The sequence below is a fragment of the Euprymna scolopes genome, chromosome 8 (assembly GCF_053919585.1).
Source record: "Euprymna scolopes isolate OS-2025 chromosome 8, ASM5391958v1, whole genome shotgun sequence".
NCBI classification, from domain to species: domain Eukaryota; kingdom Metazoa; phylum Mollusca; class Cephalopoda; order Sepiida; family Sepiolidae; genus Euprymna; species Euprymna scolopes.
Window position 1 is genome coordinate 150,072,883 of NC_136489.1, and position 27,784 is coordinate 150,100,666.

At 31.4% G+C, this 27,784-nt stretch overlaps 1 protein-coding gene across 3 annotated transcripts in view; it reads left to right on the forward strand.

The window, feature by feature from the left end:
* Positions 1–1,091: 1,091 nt before the first annotated feature.
* Positions 1,092–27,784, forward strand: part of LOC145283830 (uncharacterized) — a 103,240-nt gene continuing 76,547 nt past the window's right edge. For 2 of the 3 annotated variants that reach the window (XM_080132925.1, XM_080132923.1), the window contains exons 1-2: positions 1,092–1,220; positions 16,703–17,512. In XM_080132925.1, the coding sequence (XP_079989051.1) occupies positions 16,732–17,512 (781 nt within the window). In that variant the 5' untranslated portion in view covers positions 1,092–1,220; positions 16,703–16,731. Of the gene's footprint in view, positions 1,221–7,867; positions 7,964–16,702; positions 17,513–27,784 lie in introns of those variants that run through there. The other variant, XM_080132924.1, reaches the window with a different exon arrangement.

The window sequence follows — 27,784 nt, forward strand, 5'->3', positions numbered from 1 at the left end:
ACCAGTTACGGAAGCACAAAATGTATATAATGGCACCCTTGAAATAAAAATAAATGTATTTGTTATATTTTAATTTTAAACATGTTTTTTTGTGGGGTTTTTTTTTTTTGCAAACATATTTAAGTTTTATTTTTTTTTCAAATATATTTACGATTTTTTGTTTTGTTTTTGCAAACATATTTAAGTTTTATTTTTCCAAACATTTACGTTTTGTTGCTTGTTTATTTTCAAACATTTACGTTTTTTGTTTTTTTTTTACGTTCCTAAGAGAACATCCTTTAAGGAATACTCAAGAAAACACATGTCACTTAGAGGTAAAATGTTATCAACAATTGCATCCATTATGTGGTTTGGCAAGGGTTAATTGGCGACAAAGATCGTAAATAGATTGCGCATTTTTACAAAATAAAAAAACCTATATTTGAAAAAAAAAATAACAAAAACAAAAAAAAATGTTTGCAAAAAAAAGAAAAAACGTAAATGTGTTTGGAAAAACAAAAAAGAAACGTAAATGTTTCCAAAACAAACAACAACAAAAAATAAATATGAAAAAGAAAAAAAAACGTAAATGTTTGAAAATAAACAAGCAACAAAACGTAAATATGTTTGAAAAATAAAACTTAAATATGTTTGCAAAAGCAAAAAAAAAAAAAAACGTAAATATGTTTGAAAAAAAAAAAAAACAAACTCAAATATGTTTGCTAAAAAAGAACATGTTTAAAATTAAAATATAACAAAAAACATTTATTTTTATTTCAAGGGGTCCATTATATACATTTTGTGCCACCTATAGTTAAACGGAGGAACAGGCTCTCAAAGATTACTATTTTTTAGATATGTTACTATTTGAAACTTAATGATTACGTAGGTACCATTTGTTTCCCTGGAAATTCATTTTTTATTTTCGTTAAGAAGCGGCGCCTTTGATACATTTTTCGTAATTTTTTAAATTTATACACATTTCGACATGTCACGTAAGCACGTAATAATGTTTTCACCTGAAATGGGTTGGCTTAAAACACCATCAATTAAAAGAAGCAGCCCGTATTCTACAATGATATAAGCCCGGGAGGCTGTAAGTTAGTGTTTATAGCTCATCATCAGGTGATGTGATTCTTTATTTTCACAAAATTGAAAGGAAGTATTCCCAAGAGTTACTTCCCTTGATAAGTATTTTCTTGTAATGTTTCACTTCCTGCGGAAACCGACGTTATTTTATGGTAAGCATACTTCCAGTTGTATTGTTATTTTTAAAAACATAATACGACGTATCACTAGACAGATCCTAAATAATTACTTTTTATTACTTGCATATTTACTAGAAACCGATAAATACGAAGACTGATTTGATTAATAATCTTTTAAAAGACCGTTTAGATCGTGTGTATGTGCGTCCTCCAGTCCTCCACAAAACTGAAACCAAAACGCTTGTATTTATTTTTGTAAATCAACGTTGAAAACAATAACTTTCAATCGTTATTTACGTAATTAAGTTTATAATTGAATTAGTTTCTTACTTATTTAATTTTAATTTATTTATTTTGTTAAAATGTGGGTTTACACATTCGGTATTGTCCGGATATTCTGTTACTTTCATTTTTGTTTCACCAAATTGTTTTTGTTTTGTTTTTTTTGTTTTGTTTTATAAGATTTATTTTAATGTAAATATTATTGCTATTCGTTTACTTCACCTTTTCTGGCCTCGATCAGTGCAGGAGAAATCCTTCTAGACTGAGGAATTTTTTTTATTTTTGTTCTTAGCAGTGCCCCTTTTTGGGGAACTGGATTTTCACCACATTAAAAACCGACCTTGTGGCTAACTCTGCCCTCGTGAGGAGGCAAGTAAATACGAACATTGTTCTAAAACTATATGTTATCACGGTCTCTATTTATAAAATAAATGTTGGATGCAAATAGTTTCCAAAACTTGCACTGTTTTCACCCATGAGAATCTGTATGCATTTCAAAGCCAAGAATGGCTTTCTATTCGACAATTTAAATGCTTCCAAATTCTTTTCCAATTTTAAAGAGCCACGAAATAATTCGTTTTTTTTTTTTCTTATTATTTTTATCTCCCTCCAACTATCAAGAAAACAAACGATTACAATGGTTGGAATGGTTACGAATAAACCGAAATGCATTCTGGTGGATTTAATTCTGTAATTACTTTTTAAATGGGATTTTTAAGTTTAATTATACTTCAGTTTATTGGATTTCTTAGTACTTGTGCATCTGTTACCGCGCTGAAATAATAACGTTATTATTTAGAAAGCCATTCTTAACATGGGGAAGAGGCGGGTGTTTTGTAATTATTCTGTACTGTCACCTAACAATTTAATAAGCAAAAATATCGTAAGAAGTGAATTTAACTTGAAAATACTATTTTTAAAACTAGCGTGCTAACATGGCCGTCACGTTATATTACTACATGAAACATGCGGAAAAAGTATGTTTGCAATATCGTGAAAACTAGTTGCCGGTTCCAATTTTAAATGTGATATTCGTTTTCAGCATACCCGAAAATTGCTAGAGAAGTTTTTATGAGTAAGTTATGTGTTGGTCTAACAGGCCACAAATCCCCACCTATTTTTTTTATTCCAATAAATATTCGATTAATCGTAAAATTTTTAAAAATATAAGTTCTTCTACAGAATTTGAACCGAACCAAACTGAATTTTTCCGAACTAATTTTAAGCGGTTATCTTTCATGAAGACCGAAAAATCGAACATGGCATTGATTGAATGAAAATCGTACGTTAAATTTCTGACTTGGTTCTTGTTATGTAATATTTACGTTTATTTACTTCGAAATAAACATAAATTTGTTTTTTTTCCGGTTTATTTCTTTTTAGCAACTTGTTTATCTATTTTATTTACTAATATTTTGAAAATAAATATAACAGACAATTTTATTCTTGTTATTTTTTTTTTTTTTTCAATATTGTAAATAAATATTGGGGTTTGTATTACTGTACACATAGATTCGAAAAAGTTGTCAAAAAACAAATATATAACAAATAAATGTTATCAAAGGCAAGATAAGTTACTTTTCTACCAGACTGGATATATTTTTTGTGTTTTTATTCAATGTAACATATTTATTCAGCTCGAAAAACATGCAGTGTTTACCGATGTATTGGACAATTCAAAATGGCGGCCGACTCTCTCTTAAACACGGTAAGTTCGAGAAAAGGTGTTATAAATAATAAACTAGACAAAATATTATTAAAAAAAACACCGAATATATGTCAACCTATGTCACGGTAATATATATTGAGCGAATTTCTAACAGTATTTTGTCTAGTTTATTATTTATAACACCTTTTCCCGAACTTACCGTGTTTAAGAGAGAGTCGGGCGCCATTTTGAATTTTCCAATACATCGGTAAACACTGCATGTTTTTCGAGCTGAATAAACATGTTACATTGAATAAAAACACGAAAATTATATCCAGTTTGGTAGAAAAGTAACTTATCTTGCCTTTGATAACATTTATTTGTTATATATTTGTTTTTTGACAACTTTTTCGAATCTATGTGTACAGTAATACAAACCCACAAGGGGAGCTACATTTTTGAAGTTAAATAAATTCATTGTAAAAATCCCTTCAAAGATAAATATTAGTTTTCTGGGTCAATTTCAAAGATAATTAGTAAAGTACAGTCCTAAGATATTGAATTAAATAAAATAAAAAAATAAAATAAAAAAATAGCCTCATTAATCCCCAAAAGCGAGACATTCTGGCTTCTCACAAACGAAAACAAAGTCGTCTAAGAATGCGTTCTACGGAAGCCCAAAATGTCAGAAAGTCAAAAGGCTGTCTGAAAATGATATCAGGTAGTTGGAGGGAGGTAGAAAGTGCTGGTTTTCTTCCCCCCCCCCCAGCTGTGCATCCATACATTCCCATGGTAAACGTTTGTATAATTTTTACCATTTTTTAATTTAGTTATTTTTCTGTATTCCTGTTTTTAAATTATAATTTTTTTTCAAGATTATATAGCAATTATGTTACACTGAAAGTTACATGTTCATTCAAGCAAGAAAAATATTAGAATCTTACATATAAAAACTATGCGAAACATTAGAATCTTACATATATTTATGCGAAACATGTAATCTAAAAAAAAAAAGAGGAAATATTTTTTGCAATTTATAATATTTTTGTGTGAAAATATTAAATAAACAATGTTTAATTTGTAGAGGACTAAGATATATAAATCCTAATCCCGTTACAAAAGAAAATAATGAAACGAATGGAATTGAAGGAAACAAAAACTCAATTGATGGATAAGATAAATGTGTCGTTTATTTACTGTTGAAAGAATGAATGTTTTAGATATAACGTGTTCATGTCCGCGCGGGTGTAACCATCATTTGTTGCGGGACTGGTGGTGTAGAAAGAAAAGGAAATGTGTGTTCATCTCACTATCGTTTGTTCGCGCGTGGGAAGAGAAGTGAGTAATATAGTAGAAATGAGAATGATAGTCGAGCGTGTAGACAAAGACAAAGGATAGAGGGTTGACATCAGTTAGCAGTCAGCTACGCGAAGGTATTCTCGGGGACAAGTTGTATATATAGAGGAGAAAGAGTGAGAATGTCAATCCAGTTCATGGAGAAAGAAAGCGTATAAAGTGTACGTACTGTCTGTTGGCTTTTTGTCCCACATAGTAGCAAGTGGTGTGAGGCACGCGCGTCTGCCGAAAAGGCACGCTGTCGGTCTGTAGACCGCCCAGCTAGGAAGCTGGCCTGAAAAAGGGCTGGAAACAGCTTGTTTCTTGCTTTTATAGTTGTTTCCAGTGGTCTTTTGCGCATGTGTGGATTTCCTTTGAAAGGGGAAGTGACGTTGTCCGTGTGTGTGTGTGTACGTGTGCGCGTACATGTGTGTCCATTAGCGTGTGTGTGTATACACGTGAATGTGAGTATGCACGCGAACGTGAATATATGTACGTGTGTGGACGTGGGCGCATATGTTTGTGTGCGCGTATGTATATGACAAGTAATATAGCTTGAGATGTGAACGCATGTTTTTGTGTGAGACAAGAAAAGGCTCGCGCAAATTCAATGATGATATCGGTAGTTTGAAAAATAAATTTTTCTTTGATTTATATCAAATTAATTCATATGAACTTTAGGGGATTTTTCGTAATGTTCCTGAAAAAATAAATTTTTCTTTGATTTATATCAAATTAATTCATATGAACTTTAGGGGATTTTTCGTAATGTTCCTGAAAAAATAAATTTTTCTTTGATTTATATCAAATTAATTCATATGAACTTTAGGGGATTTTTCGTAATGTTCCTGAAAAAATAAATTTTTCTTTGATTTATATCAAATTAATTCATATGAACTTTAGGGGATTTTTCGTAATGTTCCTGAAAAAATAAATTTTTCTTTGATTTATATCAAATTAATTCATATGAACTTTAGGGGATTTTTCGTAATGTTCCTGAAAAAATAAATTTTTCTTTGATTTATATCAAATTAATTCATATGAACTTTAGGGGATTTTTCGTAATGTTCCTGAAAAAATAAATTTTTCTTTGATTTATATCAAATTAATTCATATGAACTTTAGGGGATTTTTCGTAATGTTCCTGAAAAAATAAATTTTTCTTTGATTTATATCAAATTAATTCATATGAACTTTAGGGGATTTTTCGTAATGTTCCTGAAAAAATAAATTTTTCTTTGATTTATATCAAATTAATTCATATGAACTTTAGGGGATTTTTCGTAATGTTCCTGAAAAAATAAATTTTTCTTTGATTTATATCAAATTAATTCATATGAACTTTAGGGGATTTTTCGTAATGTTCCTGAAAAAATAAATTTTTCTTTGATTTATATCAAATTAATTCATATGAACTTTAGGGGATTTTTCGTAATGTTCCTGAAAAAATAAATTTTTCTTTGATTTATATCAAATTAATTCATATGAACTTTAGGGGATTTTTCGTAATGTTCCTGAAAAAATAAATTTTTCTTTGATTTATATCAAATTAATTCATATGAACTTTAGGGGATTTTTCGTAATGTTCCTGAAAAAATAAATTTTTCTTTGATTTATATCAAATTAATTCATATGAACTTTAGGGGATTTTTCGTAATGTTCCTGAAAAAATAAATTTTTCTTTGATTTATATCAAATTAATTCATATGAACTTTAGGGGATTTTTCGTAATGTTCCTGAAAAAATAAATTTTTCTTTGATTTATATCAAATTAATTCATATGAACTTTAGGGGATTTTTCGTAATGTTCCTGAAAAAATTAATTTTTCTTTGATTTATATCAAATTAATTCATATGAACTTTAGGGGATTTTTCGTAATGTTCCTGAAAAAATTAATTTTTCTTTTTTATTGTTATATTTTACAATGCTTTATTTTCATAAAAAAAAAAGCAAAAAACAAATTCATTCTTTTTTTTTACTGAAAACCATAACTTTAGTAAAGGTGTTTTTTGTTTAAATAAAATAATACATTTCCACTAAGATTCAAATAAAAATAATTGATTCATTATATTCTGTAATCATTATCATAAATACTGAAAATTTAATTAAAATTGGTTAATTTCCTGATTTTTGATGAATTTTTAAGTAAAGAGAGGGGCAAAATGTTTATTCATTTTGAGCAATTCATTTTGCATATACCTACTATAAAGAAACAAGTTGGGACTTTTACGCATGTTGACGATCTTCATTCAATCACAGACTTGTTCAATTTTTTGGTCTTTATGACAGAAGAGTACAACTGCCAAATAACCCCATGAATAATCTTTCTATTAATATGATAGTGTGTCACACTTACATCCGGGTTGTTTAATTGTTATGATCTTTAATTTCTTGTAATAAATAACTTTACCAAGAATTCCTCATAAGTTTTGGTTTCGGTTTTGACTATAGCTGATTGCACTTAAATCATCTACTTTTTTTATAAATAATTTTATCAAAAATTCTTCATAAGTTTTGGTTTCGGTTTCAATTATGAAAGAACTCACGTTATATATATATATATATATATATATATATATATATATAAGTTTTTATTTCATTTTCGATTCAAGCTAATGCGCCCAAGTCATATGGATATATTTTTTATTTTTGAATATACAAAATCTACAACAATTAAAATATCATATTTAAGCGTACTTTACGATCGTGCTTTACCAGGCGTTCGTGCTAACTTAGATAAATATTTTTGCAGTTTTAACAAAAGAGCTACAATAATATCAGAGCATCTTCATTTACGCTGTACATCTACAGAATGCAAACATCAATATATTACATATGAATAAGTCCCCTGCGGAATTTCCACAGGTCCCGTTAGTCTGTATATTAATAATGTAGTACCATTAACGTGCGTACATGTGTCACGGTTTCGCGATTATAAATTATATGATCAGGAGATCGTATTTATTAAATAGGAGGATAAAATTGATAACATTCTACAAACATTAAATTAGTATATAAATACGTTAATTTAATGTTCATAGTCTGTTATCACCTTCTATCCCCTTTTGAATAAATAGGATCTTCCGATCACCAAAGACGCAATGTAAAAATAAATAAAAAAAAAATTTTTTTTAAATGATGTTGCCTTTGGGCCATACATGAAACTAAAATATACCTTCTTGGTCGTCTGGCTAGGGCCCAAGTATATTATCTGTTCTGTCTAAAAATGGTTTCATGATATTGTGGAGTTTTCATTTGTGCCGGGTGTCCATACGATGGAAAATATGTCACAGACTCCTATAAAGATACTGGAGATAAACCGTAATAACCAGATATATTCTGACACTACATTAACCAGATTACTTAGATAAATACTTTTACAGTTTTAACAAAAGGGCTACAATAATATCACATGGTCTCCATTCACTGAAGCAAAGCAATATATTCCGTATGAAAGCTGTCACTGTGGAATTTACACAGTAATAATAATAATGTGTACGACACATGCAGGTGAGATATTAATATAGAAGTTAATTTTTCATTTCTTATGTCTCATCATTAAATAAAGACTTTTAAATAGTTTTTATTGTTCGCTGCATTTTATTTCATAACCTTCGATTCTACATGAAAATGAATATAAACAAGTGAAGCATGCATGGTCCCCGTGAACGCACAGTGAACGAGGCATAAAAAAAATGACTAAGTTCAGCGATTGCCCACCCCCACACCATTTAGCCCCGAAAGCTCTCAGGAGGTGTCAAATCTTGGTGACAATGGACAAACAGTGCAATTTTAGGCCTTAACATATGTAAATTTGAGTTTTGCACCATGCGAAAAAAGAAATGACTGAGTCCATCATTTGCCGCCGCCCCAAAAGTCTCCAAGGCCTTATCATATTTAAATTTGAATTCAGCACCATGCAAAACTGCTAAGTAGACATACACAGAAAATTTCTGACAAATATGGTAAAATAGTCCCAAAAATGGAGTGTTTTTATTAGCCCTAAAGAACTCCTGGGCCACACCCAAGAGCTATTCCGAAGTATAGATAAACAAAATTATATAGAAATCAGTTAGTTACAACTTTTCAGAAAATTTTATAAAAATCCAAGGCATCAATCTTTTTTAACAAGCACGAAAGTGTCAATTTTAGCCATTTTAACCCAAAACGCACCCTTTGGGGTGCAACTGGAGTTTTCCTGGAAAATCTGTTCTGTTACTTTTTTACTCATATCATGTTTAATGTTTGTGCAAAATTTTTAAAATTCCAAACCGTAGTTATTGAGAAAAGTGTGGACAGACGAACGGTCAAGGGTGAATTTATAGGTCCACCCTCTTTTTGTCGGGGGGACCAAAAACATTTTTATCTGAAGTAAAATTTGATATCCTTTTTTTTTCTTGTTTTGTTTGGGGGGGGGGGTCAATAAAAGTGTTTTTTTTTTTTATTTATCTACTAGGTAAACTAATTTAAACTCATACATATTAATCTCTAACTGTACATCGAACAGATACCATAATACTTTGTTTGCTGCACCTTATTATAATAAAGGTCCATACAAAATTTCATATCACCCAGTAGTTTCTGAGAAAAAATGGAATGGACAGATAGACTAAGAGAAATATAATATTGACTGAAATTTTTACGTTAACTTAGGATGGGTGTTTTATGGCAAATTTATCATTGAATATGATTAATTTAGACTCATTTTTGCATTAAATACGAATCACTATTAATCACTGTGTATTGAACGGATATCATAATTCTTTGTTCATTGTATCTTATAATAATATCAATACAAAATTTCACCCAGATCGACCCAGTAGCTTTTGAGAAAAAGTGGAACAGAGAAATTAAGGAAAATATGATATAGATTACTTGGAAATGGTTAACCTCATAAAGGAGCAGCCATAAAGCATCTATTCTTAAAAGAGCCCTCGGATATAAATTTAAATCATAACAGAATCAAGTGTTAGCTCCAGGAGGGAGCTCCTTGATATCTTAAAACTTACTGAAGTAAAATTTAAAAAAAAAAAAATGAAGAGTAATTTTCAGTAACTTTATCGACTAGACGACCCTTGACCAGTTGAATCGATGACCCAATTGGGTCACATGTCATCTAGTTTTTACTAAAACTCTTGTTTATGTAAGATAATTCAACTTTAAAAATTCAAAGTTGAAGCGAGTTTCATAATATCTATGAAACATAGAAATGAAAAGTCGACAGGAAGCAGTCATTCTTGACTTGTTTATAAAGACAGTGACTTTATTTTTCCAGACGAGTTTTCATTTCAGTCTTTCGCTACATAACGAAACTTGCTATAACTTAGTGTTTTTAATGTTATTTCTTTAAATGGTTTGAGTACAAATGAGTTGTTAAGTAATAGCACAACTAGGTTAAATGATTATGGCAATTCAAAATTTGAAAATTGTTTTGAAGCCTTTAAAATGCCAATATAAAGGTAACATTTTGCTATAATTAATAAAAGTTTATTTTATTAGAAAAAGATTTAGAAATTAAAAATTATGATTCATCTAAAATTCAAAAAGTTTGGATTTCTTTTTTTTTTCTTTTTTTTTTTTTTTTTTTTTTACTTTAATTCACCCAAAGCAAGATACATTGAGATGTAAAGAGTTACTGTGAATTAGGAGCCAGATTTGTAGAGATGTTTTAAGTTGGTAGCAGTATAGCAAGATATTTGTTTACATTAAATTTAAATTTCTGCATGTTGGTACAATCAGGGATCTAGGAGAGAATTCCAAAGGCAAACAATTCCAAACTTTCACAAAAAAAAAACACTTGTCTAGCTGAAACCACAATTAATAATTTCCCCCACTCTTTATCTTTATTTCATGAACAAAGTTTCTTTCTTAGAACTGCACGCCTGTGGAACTCTCTTCCGTTCCCCTGCTTTTCAGCTGACTACAATATGGTCGTCTTCAAGTTCAACGTAAACAAGTTCTTGATGAGCCGTCTCCTTAAGTAATCTAATGACTACCATACACTCATTAACCCTTATCCTCGAGTGGTCTCCGGGGCCTTGATAAGTGATGAATCGGCTGGTTTCTGGGTCTGGAAATAACCGAGGCACAACAACAAATGCGTTGAGGTTTACTTTTTTGGATGGTTTTTATTCTGATTCGTCCAAATGGTGGGAAAGCCTCTTCACAAGTGACCAGCTGTCCTTTCTCCGTCTTGACCTTTACGCCTTTTCTTCTTTCTTGTTTCTTGACTTGTAACTTGGAACTGTCTGCAGACTCAACTCAAGAACTCTCTGACTCTCTAACTAACTGGAAACGCATGTGCGTCCTCTATTTATTTTAAGGTGCGTGTATGGGGTGGTAACATCCCATTAACCGGTTCGCACTCAAAATGAACCGACCTGACTCGTGACCGCTTGTTAATCCCTCAGTGCAATCGTTTGCCGAACCAGAGCTAACAAGTTTGATTTATGTCACCGTCACCAGTAACCTTTTTTGACCCCTTTACACTCAACTTGACAAAGCAAGTTGGGTTCAACTCATATCGTGTTAGCTATTGACACACAAAAGGAATATATGAGATAGTGTGTGAATGTCTGGCATCCATTAGGATGCTCCATCCTCAACTTGAATAAACTGAAAAGAAAATTGAAAAAAAAAAGTCGATATGTCGTAAACCAAACCATTTGTTCCGATTTGTGTTCCATATTAATGAAAATTGGAAGAATTTGAAAGTTGAATGACCAGACAATTCGTCATGGGAATTGGTGGTTGAAAAGGTTTCTCATCATTGTTAAAAGAAAGGAGCTTTATCTTAGTAGCATTATTTGAATGTCTTAAATATTCATGCTGTAATGTTGAAGACCTTCATGTAAGACGGATATTGGCAGGTGCAAGAAGTTTTCTAGCACATTAAAGGGAGCCCACCTTCCTTGCCTTGCAGCAGTTTTGGCAGTATCATCTATGTATTTATTCCAACTCATGTTACTTTTGAATGCTGAACTCGCAGGTAGGATGCTTTCAGAGTTTGCACAAACTTGAAAAGTCCTTGAAATTTACTTTTCCTTTGAAAAGGCCTAATGTTCACAGGGAACATGAGTTGGAACAAATACAATGAGAGCATTGCCAGAGCCACTGCAAGGAAAGTAGGCTCTCTCTACCATGCTAGAAAGCTATCCTATACCTCTATAAAGCCATCATTCGCTCATGTATGGAGTATCACATTTGGAATGGTGTATCTGCTACTAGTCTCTCACTCTTGGATAGGGTTCAAAAGAGAGTTGCCAACCTGACAGGTCCTGAACTGTCATCTAAGGTTCAACCTCTGTCCCATTGACGAAATGTTGTATCTCTCTGCCTGTTCTACAAGTATTTTAACGGTAAAATGCCGCAACAAACCACAAGCACTTGTACCTCCTCGACGTAAATACCACAGACAAATCCAACAAGCATCAAGATCCCACCCCTACACAGTAGATCCCTAGGTGTAAGAAAGTCTTCTACTCTAATAGTTTCTTCCCCAGAATTGCTAGACTTTGGAACGCTCTTCCGGGTTCTTGCTTCCTCGACTGTACTGACATGCAGAAGTTCAAGTGTAATGTAAACAGACATCTTGCTGCTCATCTCCCTACATAGTATTCTTGCAATTATGTCCCTGATAGTAACCTCCTATATCAAAGTGGCACTATGCCTTGTTTGAAGTGAAAATGGAATTTAAAAAAAAAGTTTCCTTGAAAATATGGAAAATGTTTTGAAAATATTTTAAAAGGCCTTGAAAATCGTTTTTATATCCAGTAAAAATTTGTGTCAAAATATAAAAAGAAATGATCGGAATAAATACTATTAAATTAATTTTTAAGTATTAATAAAAATACCATTAAAATATTTTTTTTAATACTAAAAGTAAAATCGAACTCGTACATTGTTCTGAAATCGCATCATATCATTGCGTCCCTTTGTGACAAAACTTGCTTTTACTTTAAAATTTTTAATTTCCGGTATTGTGGATACAAGAGTTATGTCCCTTTATCATAAAACTAGATAATCCGATAGTTTCGTGATAAAGGGACGTAACTCTTGTATCCACTGTACCAAAAATTCAAAATGTAAAAGTAAAACGAATTTAGTCTAACCCAATTTGCAATAAATTTGAGTGGCTTTTGGCCTATTTAAGTGGTGACCCGTTAGTATAAAAAGATTAAGTGGATCAGGGAATATAAATATGATTGTCGATAGGCATATTGTTGTGTATGTAAAAAGATATTTGTTTGGAGCAAAATGGGTGAAAGTGCTTTGAAATTGCACATTCCTGGCACTAAATACAAAACAAGCGAATACACATGTCGGGAATCAGCACTCAAATTGACAAGTTACCATTTTGTTCCAAAAAAGAACAACTTGAACTGACAACCTGAAATCCATGTGTGAAATTTCGGCCCCCCGCCATGAACTGAAAAAATTATTTTTCCGTTTATAGTCAGCTAACGTACTTCCTAACTTCCTGCTACCGGAAGCAGTGACAAGACAAATCAGTTCCCTCACTTCAGTATTTCTATTGTGAAGCGATTTATTGAAATAAAATATAAAAAAAACATTATTGAAAAATATACAACAAAATTATAAAAAGATAAAAATAACACAATTAGTCTTTATTTGCATTTTTATTAACAAAATTTAAAAAAAGTTTTTATTTTATTTGAAATTTTATAAGAAATATATGTTTATGAAATTATAAAAATAATTTTTTTCATTTTTTCAATTTATATATGTTTATGAAAATATAAAAATAAATACTGTTTTGGTGATGAACAGTTGCATGGCTGGCATTGCTTCATATACTAAATAGTTAATTCTTAAAAAGATTTTAAAACTTGTTTTCAATAATTCTTTTAAAAAATAAGAGTGCAAAAAATATTTTCAATAATTCTTAAAATATAAAACTAATTTTAATAATTCTCAATTAAAATAAGACCAAAAAAGCTTTTCGATAATTATTAGATACAAAAGAACGATTGGAAAAACATTAAAAAAAAAAAAAAAAGTACATGCACAGGGGAGATATAGGCGTGAGAGAAAAAAAGCGAAGGAACTGATTTGCCTTGTCACCTTTTCTGGCAGCCGATACACCGGAAGTAATCTGACTACTACCATTTTTCCTGTTGCCAACTAAGTTTTTGTTTTATTATATCATTGTTTATAATATATCAATTTTGTTTTTTAAAACTTGAATTTTGTCTGGAGAAAGCCTTGAAAAACTTTGAAAAGCCTTGAAAATGGACACTGAAAATGTGTACAAACCCTGGCTATGGATATATCCAGGATTAGCAAGGCCATCCGGCATTACTCTGGATCGTATACAACAATGAGAAAATTTTTGAACATACCTGTTATTCTTGGAATAGAGGAAGTTTTTATGTTTATGTATCATTTAGCATCTTGAGCAAAAGAATATTTTTTTTACCTACCCTAGCACGGGTATTACACAACATATGTATGGAATAATTGTACCTTCTCTAGGGCAGGAAATTTACAGCACGTATGTGGAAAAAAAAATTTCCTTACCTAGGGCGGGTAATGTACAACACATATTTAAAATAATTTACATAATTTTCTGTTGTGCTAATTTTTCTCTGTCACTGGTAAGAGTTTGTTTGTTTTTACATCAGAGTGCTATAGTGAAGAAGCACCGGATTTTTTATATAAATGTTATACTACTCAACTAGGAGTAAATCCAATACAAATGCCATTACTTGATCTATTTACATGCTTTTTGGAATGTAACAAATAAGCTGGTATATCATATATATTTTGAATATTACATTTTCGTTACGTAAATCAAAAACATTCTTCTGTATTTTTTTAATAAAAGTGTTCTTGTGTATTTATTACATAACATTTAAAAATTAAGAATATCGGAATGTGTAAAAAAAAAAAAAAAAAAAAAAAAAGAAATTATGGAGATCGACACCGCAACTAGTAATCGGTCACGATATCCAGTGCACCAAAGGAACAACCGCTTTAACAACATTGTGAAATATCTAAATAAATAGATTTCTCTTTTACTAGATGTACGCAATTGCAGAATGACGCCATTGTGCTACGCTCGTCAAGGTGTCATTGCTTTCAAGTTTGAACCCCTTTTTTGAAGCCCTTAGCAATTATTTTAATCGATTAAATAACTCTAATAAAATTCTGCACCAAAAATGCAATTTTTTTAGCTATTACACGCCATCCAACGATCATCCGTCTAGGAGAAGATACAATTTGAAAAACGGAGACAGACATACACATACAGACATAGTGAGATTTATATATCAAGCATTACTACCCTAGCTTCACCTACTTTGTGCAGTGTATGATATAGTTGTTCAGAGATTACTTTTAAAATATCCTTAATAGTATGTCTTGCCTGAATCTGTAGTGTTGGTCAGAAAAGAGTTTTGCATTAATAAGATGGTGTACTATTACAGATTGATTAATGATTCCGAGATTTTAGTGGAGACCAGGTGTTGGATTGTGGGATTGTATTATATATAACGTGTATATAAGTGCATTCATGCACAGTTAATCTATATAAATATATGTATGCATGAAACCGATGCTTCTGTATCGTCTAGTGGTTATGAATGTTCCTTGTGGATGTATATGCAAGATGTTTACACATATTCAAACAAAGGTCATGTAACATGGACAAGGTAACAGTCATTAGTTTGAACGGGTTCAGCAAGCATAACACATAAGCACAAAATGGCTGTTTGATAATGGACTACTAAGCTTAGGTTGTGGCTCCCTTTGCTTCTGAGACACTGCAAGAAAATATTTCAGGCAGTAACAACAGAACTTTTTGTTTTTCCTCATTTTCACATTTAATTGTTTCCCTCAAGCTTTTTCGTCCTTTGGTCCGTACATTGTCTCTTAGTAGCTCAGTGGAATGCTTCTACGACTGACAAAGTCAACCTTCTCTTGTGGACGGCTCCCTTGTTCTGACTCCTGTTTGAATCTCTAGTCTATATATCAAAACCTACTCTTTCTTTGTTACAAGGTTAATTCTATTGTTTATTGTTTATAAATATCTCTGTAATATTTTATTCATAACATTCCTAAATCTAAGTTAAAATTCCTGTTAGATTTTTACAAATATTTTTGCTAAACATTCCTTTCTTTCAAAACATTCTTTCTGCATAACTTTTTCTACATAAGTTAACAAATTTATAATAATAATTGTTCAGACCTTTGGCATTGCCTGCCACAATATAATACAGATACAGGCCCGACAACATAGGAAGAGATTGATGCGGCAATAATTTTGTAAGTTGGTTCTTTCACCAGAATTTTTGAACGTGGTTACCACAGAGGCAATTTTCTGGATATCAAGAAAGCAAGATTTGGCAAGGCATTTGTTGTAAAGTTTGAACAGAACAGGGGCCAGCTCAGCAAAGCATTCCTTTATTATTATAGTAGAAATAAGATCAGATTCACATGCTTTGTTAGGTGTCAAAGATTTTTTATGATATCATGGATATGGCAAGAGGTGATGATTAGATTATTGGGTGGTTTCTGTCTATTGTGAGAAATTTGGAAGAGAATGCTTTGTTAAGTCCAAGGTGAAAGTCAAAGCGGACCGCTGCGAAAGCAGTTCAGTCTTTCCAATTACCGTACAAGCAGCATCATGGTGGTGAAATAGCAGGGAAATGTTGATTGCCTGTTATTCACTGTATTATTATAGATTTTCTAGTTTCTGCTTTCTGATCATCTCGGTATGTACACATAGTTGCAGCTATTACATCTTACAATGATTTCTTGGTGCTTTAATTTTTTGTCTGTTTTGAATTGACCATTTGCAATTGAATTGGCGGAATGCAGCTAACCATGAACTATTGGAGAGAGTGGAGCTTGCTATAGAATTTTCACATGGCAGCATATCTTTCTGTGCCTCATTCAGTTACTGTATTTGCACATTGTTCAGCAGAGAGAGAGAAAGTTTTACTCCATAGGGCATCCCTAATGTGATCTCTGATGGATTCTCAATTAGTCCGTTTGTAATACTTTGTTATTTTAAGCAATGGCTCTTTGGCTTGTGGTTGAATGTTTACGTAGTTATCAACCATTATCACACAACTGTAGATTTTCACCTAAAATAACGCTATAAATGTTTGCTCTTTTTAAGATTTCAAGTTTTATTTTTGTTTTGGTTTATCAACTTTTAATACTAACATGTGACATTAAACAATACTAATTTGTTTTTTTGATTTTTTCTTTTTTCACTCCTAGGCTGAACTAATTCAACAAAAACTTAAAAAATGGGCCTTGAATTCAAAGAGGCTTTCTCCAGTTTTCTGCACCAATATTTCCATACCAATGCCAATTTCTGGAATTCTGTAAAGATTTCTGGCAATTTCAAAGTTGCTGTCGATGAATACCAAGAGGATTATCTCTTCAGTGAAGTCATCACAAAAACGGACTGCTGTTGCTCGTCAAATCTTTTGGACAAATTAACAACACCAATTACGATCCGAGGAACTGGCCAGCCTCAAGCCCCGATAATTATTAAAGAGGAACCAAACGAGTCCAATCGGCCAACCCTCATTTCTGACGATGTGACTATTACAAATAGTAGCATTATAACAACGCCAAACACAAGCACGACCCCAACCATCAGTAGTAGCAGTCCTTCACCCAACAACACATGTGTGACAATTATTGATAAAACAACTGATTGTGCTGGCAGTGAGGCGCAACCTATAGAAACTGAAAAGACTTACACAGCAGTACTTTCCCCTGATCCTACTTATACTATCCCTCCAAGGCCCTCCCGCTGGTACATCAGCAACTGCCAGCCGCAAGTAACGGACATTGATGGCCGCACTATTATACCCTCCCTGCTGGTTACTACAGCCCCCACGGTGTCGTCATCTCCCAGCAAGATAACTGACATGCTGCAGATTACATCCTGCGAGGGAGATGAAGAGGCAGCTGCCTTGCAGACGTTCTCGTCAGCACAAGAACACGACCACATTGAAACCGAAGATACGGTCACCCTGCAAGGGACAACTGCCTTCACTACTGAGGCGCAAGTAGCAGGTGAGTTTCATGCTTTTAATTTTCTTTTCCATTCATTGAATCACAAAAACAACTAGCAGGGCATCTCTGCATTACACAGATGGCGACATTGCCTGGGTGAAAGTATAAGTCAAAATCAGTACTGATCCAAAACCTGGCTCAAGGTAGCATTGGCATCTTCCAGCAGTTTACAGTCAGCAGCCGAAAAAGTTGCTGAAAAAAGCTGACGCGAACATTGTCAGATGATAAACAAAACTTTAACTAGGTATCCCAAACCAAAATTTTATTTCCATTATATCTAAAAAAAACATTAATGTGGTCATATAGATTTTTGTAAACAATAAACAAAAGTACCAAATTTATTTTAGTAGCTCAATTAGCCATCAAGCTATGATCGTTCAAAGTTTGTTGGAAAGTTGAAAATTTGCTATCATGGTCCAAAAGCCAAATTTCATAGTATATAACTAAAAATGTAAGCTACTAACAAGTGAAAAATCCTTATAAATGTAATATCATCTTGTGGTAAATGAAAATTAATACTAATGAAAGCAATAATTATTAGATGAAACCAACCTAAACACTAGGCAAAATCCCACTACCAACAAGAAAAAATTGAAAATATGACACGGAAATGCAACTTTGTTCATATCAATTTCATTTCAATAGCTAATGTATTGAATCTTAGTATGATTCATAACACATTAGAGATCAAGATAATTTTTTCTTTTAATTATAAATTGATAAAACCACTTCATTGTGGACCATGTAAAAGCAGTCGAACAGACAATTTGGCAAAAAGGGCAGAAAAGGGTAAAAAAATGAGTCAAAAGTATATGTCACTGAAATTGCTGTAAAAATGTAACCATTGAAGGTAGAAGCTTAAAACTTTGCAACTTTACTAATTTTGGGGTGAGGAATTCAAAAAAATGTTTGCCTTGTTTCTAATAACAAAACTTTTTGCCACAGAAATATTTTTACTTTGGAGAATTTAAACTCACCAAAAAAGGACTGACAACAATAAGATTTAGAAATTTGTTATACAAAAAGTCACAAGTCATTTTTTTCAAGCATTGAAAAACTTTCAACTTGAAAGACAAGTAAACAAGTAAGATATTTTATAGACAGAGGTCTTACTACAATTCCTTTCCTTATTGATTTTCTCTCAGAATTCTTTCATAGGCTTCTGCTATGGTAGATATATCAAGAGCACTCCAAATCCTACCATCACTTGAAACTGGCATTACCTCAAAATCCCATCTATAAACAAATGCTGACAAAGGCCATTGAAAAAAATCTTTTCTACCTTTTGATTTGCGATAAAAATTTTATTACAGCACTGGAAGCAGATATAACCTCAATGACTTGGCCAATGTCCTTGATGCTCATAACTGAAGATATCCTGAGATGGTTCTTCATCACAACTGCAGGAGTTATCTGAATGTTCAGCAGATTCACTAAGAGACTTTTTTTGTTGCTTTGGAGGTGAAAATGAATCAACTAGATTTCTTCTCAAGTAGTCAGAGAAAGCAGCTTCCAATTGAACTTTATTTCCACTGGTGTTGATTTTGACACCTAACACAACCTTGAGATATCTCAGTTCAAGTTTATCAAAAACACCTGATAGAACATATAGGTTTCGAGGGGGGGGTACTTCTACAGTTTATCGCCGAAAATGGAGACACCATTTTTTTTTCGTGCACCTGTTGTTAAAATCTGAGGGAGAAATCAGTATTTTAAACTATGACCGAAGCATGAAATAAATAACAAAAAAATTAAACTAGATATAATTTTTCGGTTTCATTCAAATTAATTTGTTGTTGACCCTTCAAAGTTGCTTAACTTCAAAAAAAATGTTCCATAAAAATTATTTATTTGTTTGGAAAAAAACAAACTATTTTATAAAAATCCAATGTTGCTTTCATTATAAAATTGTTTTATTAAAATTATATTTTCTTACACAAACTTTTCAATGAATGTTTTTACAGTTATATTTTGATAAATTTTCATACAATAAATGTCTTGGCTTTCAAATGGCGCTCACCCAGTTTAGACAATTATAAATATGTCATTTCATTTTCTGTTTTTAATAATAAAAATATACATACGTTTCATGAAAAACATTGCTGTTTTCATTAATTAAATCAAAACATTTTCAATTAAACAATTACAGATATATATATTCTCTTTCACTTTCTTTATTTACATTTTTCATAGTTCTTTCCAGAAATAATTGATATCTAGTTTAATTTTTTTATTTATTTCTAACTTCGGTCATAGTTTAAAATACTGATTTCTCCCTCCGATTTTAACGACAGGTGCATGAAAAAAATAGCATCTCCATTTTCAGCAATAAACTGTAGAAGTACTGTCTCTGCAGTTATTAAATAAACAAAACAAAAAAAATGATTTTTACAGTGAAATTAATTTTTTCATTTACGCGCCACATGCACATAACTTAATATTTTCAGTTATTATTTTTTAAGTAATATACAGTGTAATTAAAAAATAATTTAACAAAATCTTCAAATTTATCAAAAACGCACGATAGAACATAAACAAAAAAAATGCACATTTTTATGTGAAATTAATTTTTTTATTTACACATGACTTGTTGCACGTAACTTAAAACTTAGCTATATTTTGTTATTTTTTTTTAAAGTAATGTAACTGTACAGTGTAATAAAAAAAAATAATTTAACAAAATGTTAGATATATCAAAAACGCCCAACAGAACATAAGAAAAATAAGTAAACAAAAAAATTAAATTTTTTAAAATGAAAAAAACCTTTTTCCATCAGTCACACGCAACTAAAAATATTTTTTTGGTTTAAAATGTTCCCAGTTTAATTTTTAAAAGATAATTTAGCAATGCTGAAGTTTATCCAATGGAAAGAAAATAAAGCAAAAAACATATGAAGGTTTGAAAGAAGATATAGAAAATAAACAACTGACATTATTTTTTAAATTGTAAATTTTCATTTCTTCTATTGACGCACTTGTCGCACTAAAAATATTATTTTAAACAATAGTTTTCTATAACTTTTAAATAAACAAAAACAAACTCATTTAACTTTCATATATCCATAGTGAAACAAGTTGTTTGTTTACGTTTTCGTTGGGTCGTGAGGCTCCTTAGTGCTGACAGTTGATTTTCGTGATGATACACTTGGGATTAAGTTGTAAGTCTAGATGTGTAGGTACAGTCACTTTTATTAGTGGCGCTCCTTGATTTATGAGCGTAGTAATATAACACTAACAGATTATTAAAGAGGAGATATTTCTACAAAACGGTGTGATTTTTTGGAATTTTTTCAATTAAATTTATTTCATACTTCTTTCACTGAAATTTTCAAGTTGGATTTTTTTTTGTGAAAAACAACTTAAACCCTTTTTTTTAAGCTCACCATATTGATAAGTGGCGCTATTTCTTTAAAATGGTACTATTTTTTTACACCTAGAGACTCCCAATATCGCATGCACCAAATTTGAAAAACACCAACATTTTTTTGTGTAAAAAATAAAGCCGCGTTCACCAAAATTAGTGACATAACTTGAAGTAACCTGGAAATAAAAATATTAAAGACACAAGAAAAAGAATTATCTATTTATATAAAAGCGAAAATGTATGTATGTATGTATGTTTGTGTATCTGCTAAGAACTTTTGACCGACGGAACAAAAATTCACAAACTTGGTATCATATTAAAGCCCCACCCTCCGGACGACAAATATAAAAAAATTAGCCCAAAAGGACCATCAGAAGTGCGTCAACTGATCGATTTTCTGCAGGGGGGGGGGGCGCAAAAAAGTGACATTTTAATGTTAAACATTACATATTTTAAATCGATTTATAACTTCCCAAAAAAATACGGGCGCCAACTCTTCTACATAAAGTATACACGGGGCCATTTATTTTGGGTCAACTTGTATTTAAAACCCGCTGTGTCATATTACGTGATTTTGACGTCAGCAAGCTCTAATGGCAGTCTGAATTTAAAAAACATTGTTGTTATCGGTAAAAAAAAATTTAACCCTCACACAAGCTAAACTATGAACTTCTACGCTATGACAACGTTACCAAAGTTATTAGCACATTAAAAATAGTTAGATACGATAGTTAAACGAAAAATAACAAGCCAAAAATGTGAAGTAAAAAATAAAATATGCTTACAAAAAATATTAACGATCGAAGTTTTTACAAAAAAAAACAGCCAGACGCCATTTTCTTTTTTAGTAACAGTCTTTAGAGTAAGGAAGACAAAGTGAGAGAGAGACAGACAGACAGACAGACAGATAGAGAGAGATGTCTAGACAGGAAACGAAATACGTAATTTAATAAACGCTAATGTGAAGTAAAACAAACAAAAAAAAATACTGCTATGTCATCTCGTAACGCTCCCGCGATGACCTCATTTAGTGGCTATCTGTCAATCAAACCTCTTTCACTCGCTTTATAAGCCTTATTTTAACACTATAATCAATTCCTCTTACTGTTGGTCTACACGGTTAAGTGGTTGGAGTTTGTTTCACCTCTGCGTCAAGGCTCCCGGGTTCAATCCAGCCTCACGACCAAAACTATTTTTTTTCTTTTACATCTTTAGACACGCGGGCAATGTTTCTTTATTTTTTTTACTTCGCTTATTCTTCAGTTTACTCCCCCCCCCATACACACAGCGGTTTTTTTTTTGGTTTTTTTTCCGCTGTTTTGGTTTTTCCGATTTTTTTAACATCGTTTCAGGGTTATTACTTATCCACCCCCCCCATACACACACCTACAAACATCCAGACAACGCCGGGTACCCCTCCTAGTCTATAAATATAAAAACGAAAATGTTTGTGTGTGCGTTTTCGTGTATGTCCAAGAAAGGCTTTTTTCTAAGAACCGATCGGTCACCTCATAACTTCTTAAAACTTTTTATATCACGCCTAAGTGATAATATCTACGAGTTAACAACCGGGGTCACCTGTCTATTTAATTTGCCCGACTTTCAAAAGATAAATATTCAACAATTTTCGATCGCCGCATGTGCATTAAGCTTTTTCATATAAAAAAAGAAGCGAACAGACTCACGGTAAAAGTTGACGTCATTAACTCGTCAAAAACGGGCACCTGCCAAGTCCCACGTTTTTTTTTGTTTTTTTTTCACACTTTATTATTTTCCAACTGCACGTCAAGGCTTTGTTTTTTTTTGTTTTTTTTTTAAACAACCAACGATTTTTGTTTTCATTTACCCAAAAACACACACACCTACAAACACCTGTGCAACGCCGGGTACCCCCCCCCCCGCTAGTATATCTATAAAGCAAAAAGATTAAATTTTATTTAAATCCAAACTTTATCAAAATAACCCAAAAAAATAAACGAGATATTGCAAGTTGAAGTTAAGGGAAATTTAACTTTATTTACCAGTTTGCGCATCCTAAACTAGGCTAGTTTGGGATACCTACTTTAACACAAAAAGATACATTTTTTTTAGGAAAAGTATTTTAACTTTTTAAGTTTTTTTGTTTTTTTTCTAACAAATATTTCAAGAAAATTTTTTTTTTGCAAGAAAAAGTTTTGATAAAATAAATGTTAATTGAAATTTGTTGTCTGCTGACACCAGATTTTCTGGCAGCTTACTGTAAACTGTTGGAAGTTGCTGACATGACTTTGGGTCAGGTTCTGGATCAGTATCCTTAAAAACATTGTGTAATATACCTGTTAAAATAAAACATGATCAATTTGTAATCATACAAAAGCCGAGGTAATCAATGTTTGCTTCCTTAGAGCTTTTTTTCTATATATTTTACTTGCACAAAATACATGCTAAAGTATTCCTCAGTTTTGAGATTGAGTTATGTTTTGAAAAAATTCCATTTCGATCATTCTGATTAACTGTAATTTGCAATTAACTTACCAAATCATCTATTTCCATAATTTTTTATTTATCGTTCTCACCCTCTTGCTGTTTCATTAGGCTATCTGAAGATATTGATTTTGTGATCTAAAATGCATCAAATATTGATGTTATTGTTTTTTTTATTTTCTCTTTGCAAAACTCTATCAAAATCTCTATCTGCAAAAACTATCAGTATTGATTACAAAGATACACATTAGGAGCAAATTATTGAATGCGTTAAAACAAAGCCTGTATATTATTTTTTTTATTTTTTTGGAGTCCTTTAAGTTTAGGCTTCTTAATTTATGTATTCATTTTTTGTGGACTCTTATCCTCATCGGCACTTCTGCATTACACCGATGGCGGCAATTTTTTTTTTTTTTTTTTTTTTTGGTGCATTTCACTAAACTGTCGCCGGGTGGCACTTCTTGCCATTCAAATTGTTTATTAATTATAAAATTAAACATATATATTTCTAACCCTTTAGCAAGCACCACAAAAAAATTAAAACTATATTTTGTTGCAGTGAAAATTTTACTTTAATTCAAAAAATGTTTTCAGAAAAAAATCCGATGTTGCTTTAATTCTAAAAATGTTTTCAGAAAAAAAATCCGATGTTGCTTTAATTCTAAAAATGTTTCATTTAAATTATTAAATTTTTTGGAAAAAAAAATTCAATTTTACTTTAATTGAAAAAATGTTTTGGGGGGGAAAAAATATCCAATGTTGCTTTAATTCAAAAATTGTTTTATTAGAATCATATTTTCTTAACGCAGACTTTTCAATAAATGTTTTTACAATTATATATTGATGCAGTTTTATACAAAAAATGTTTTGTTTTTCAAATATTTTGTGTTTGTGAAAAAAAAAAAAATTGTTTGTTATTTATTTGTTGTGTTATTTGACCAAGAAGATGTTTGAGTTATCGCCCCCTAACAATGCTGCCGTCCGTGTAATGAAGAAGTGCCTTCTCATCTTTATAGCTGTTGTTGTTTCACTACATGTAGGCCAACTCATCCTTTGGCCTTCTCCACGTGATTAACTGCGACAGAATAGGAATGCTGATTTTTGTAACTGTGGCCTGCTTTGAGTAGTATTGAAACCGTTATCTTCAGACAATATACACCTGAAAGAGTGTAGAGACCCAACACCTCTATCCACTGCGCTGCAGACCCCGAAAGGCGATCAAGGTTGGATTTTATGGTCTTATATATCCAATTATTGTGTTCTTATCTGGTTTTCCATTCTCGGGTCGATACCAAATAGTATGATATTTTATTTTTATTTTTTTGAATCCTTCATAATTTGTGTGTTCACATTTTGCAGACTGTTATCTCATCTTCATAGTTCAGCATTCTTATCCCATTAACCACCTGAAGAAGGCCAAAGAATTAGCTGAAACAACAACTATGAAGATGAGGGTAACAGTCCGCAAAAAATGAATACAAAACAAAGACTCATTCATAATTGCAATTTGATGGACAAGGAAGACCTACCGAAGTCTATTTGTACTAATTGAATTGCTGAAAGAATTTTGAAATTCATTAATGATTCCATTTTTTGTGAGGTTACTTATACTATACTTAGATCATAAGATTAGCAGGGTTACCCGGTGTTGCTTGGGGTCATAAAAATACAAAATTGTAGTTAAATAGTGTAATATCTTTTATATTAAAATTTTCATCTCTTTACCTTTCTTTCTAGCTGTCTTTTTATATTTCTCTCTGTCCCTCTCTTCAATTTTTCTGTCCCTCTCACCAACTTTTCTTTCTCTTCTGCTTAGCCTATTCCTCTCTTTTATTTTAATGTGTTGAAAAAATAATAATGTAATTCATTTCTCAGAGCTATCCCTTTTAAATGTAATCTCACACTTATTGCCAACACCGAGCCAATGGATTTTTTGATGTCAGGTAATTCTGTTCTCTGATCCGCTTTCACAATAATATGAAGAAAAATGATGTTGATAATGGCAATTTCATTGCATCTGGACAACATTGAGGAGAACAAAAGTTTCTGGTAGCCCCTCCACACACACACACACACACACACACATATTATTGTAATCTTGGTAAGGGGACCTTCACAGCACTGCCAAAAGTGCAGTTAAAATCAAAGTATGATGAGAAATAATGTTGATAATAATTATTGATCACCGACTGGAATAAATGGTCTTAGTAAATTCCTAATTCCTTGCTCCTACTCCATTTCACAATTATATGAAATAAATGATGTCGATAAAAACGATAGTCGGAAGCAAGTTAATATATAAGTTACAAAAAGTAATTCTTACAATTATTTATTCCAGACAATGCTGAATAGAATGATCAATTGTTCATTTCTTGTCCTTTACCCTCTTTCTTACAATAATACAAAAATAAATGATGTTGATGAAGCCAATAGGCCGAAAAGATTTAATATATATATCAGTTACTAAAAGTAATACTGTAATCTTATAATTATTTATCCCAGACAACGCCAAGTAGAACAAATGATCCCAGTCAATTACAAACTTCGGGTTTGTTTTACTATACACATATATTCCCACAGAAGAGACGTTGCGAGCCTATCCTTGTTTTATCATTATTTCCATGGCAGGTGCTCGTCTGAACTCCAATTTCTGGTCCCCCCTCGCCAATCTTTCACGAAAAACACCCGTCTAGCTGAATCCACTGTGAAAAATTTCCCCCACTCTTTATCTGTGCCTAAATCAAAACGTGGATTCTATGAACAAAGCTTCTTTCTTAGAACTGCACGCCTGTGGAACTTTGTTCTATCTGCCTGCTTCCCACCTGACTACAACTTGGATGTCTTCAAGTCCAATGTTAACAAATTCCTAATGAACCGCCCCCTTAAGTAAACACTTCATCAAATCTCCACACTAAATTACTGTACTTGCAATAACCCTTATCCCTGAGTGGCTTCCGGGCCTTGATAAGTGGTGACCACCGTGTAAAAAAATAAAAAAATAAGGAGATTTGAAAAAGTTGTCATAAAACAAATATATAGCAAACAAATGTTATCAAAGGCAAGATAAGTTACTTTTCTACCTAACGGGATAAGTTTTTAGTGTTTTTACAAAATGTTTATTCGGTTTGAAAATCATACGGTGTTCATTGGTATATTTGAAAAAGACAAATGTCAACGAGGTCTCTGTTGAATATGTTAAGTTTGCACAAATGAATTCAAACTAAAAAAGTATACAAAATACTGTTAGAAACTCACTCAGTATATGTCAGCGTAAGTTACAGTAACATATTGAGTGAGTTTCTAAAAGTATTTTGTATAATTTTTTAGTTTGAACTCATTTTCCCAAACTTAACATATTCAACAAAGACCTTGCTGCCATTTGTCTTTTTCAAATATATCCGTAAATACTGTATGTTTTTGAACTAAATAAACATTTTACATTAAATAAAAACACTAAGAAATTATCCCGTTAGGTTTAAGTAACTCATCTTGCCTTTGATAATATTTGTTTGCTATATATTTGTTTTTTGACAACTTTTTCAAATCTGTGTGCTAGTAAAACAAACCCCAAATTTCTTGTCCAACCCCTCATTTTCACAATAATATGAAGGTAAACGATATTGATAAAGACAATAGTTCAAAGATAATTAATATATACTATTTACCAAAAGTAATATTGTAATCTTAAAATTTTTGATCCTGGACATGTACCAAATTTAATATGAATGAAAAAATTCATGAAATAAAATGAATTTTTAAAAGTGAATGAAAAGAATGAATCAAAATAAATGAACAAAAAGCTGAAACCAAATAAAAATGAATGAAAAATAAGTGAACAAATTAATGAAAAGAAATGAAATAAATGAAAAATATATGAACGAACAATGAATAAAAAAATCAATAAAAAAGAATGAAAATAAGTGAGTGAAAAAAAAATGAAAGAAATTTGGTTCGAAAATTATAAAGAAAAATAATGAAAAATAAATAAAACAAAAAGACTGGCAATCAGAATGAAAAAATGAATGAAAAATAAATAAAAAAAAAAGATGGAATAATTAATGAAAAAGATATAAATAAGAAAATGAAGAACAATAAGTGAATGAAAAAATAAATTTGAAACAGAAATGAATTTGAAAAAAAAATTTTGTTTGGTATTTATTTGCTGTGTTATTTGGCCAAGAAAACATTGGAGTTACCGCCCCCTGACAAAGCTGCCGTCCGGGTAATGAAGAAGTGCCTCCTCATCTTCATAGCTGTTGTTGTTTCACTACGTTTAGGCCATGGCGTTTACTACGTTTAGGTAAATGAATGAAAAAAATATGACGATAAAATGAAGGAAAACTGAATTTAAAAATATGAAGAAAAAAATGAAGAAAAATTTGATTGAAAAATTAATGAAAAAAGGAATGAAACATTAAAAAAAAAAAATGAATGTGTAAATAATC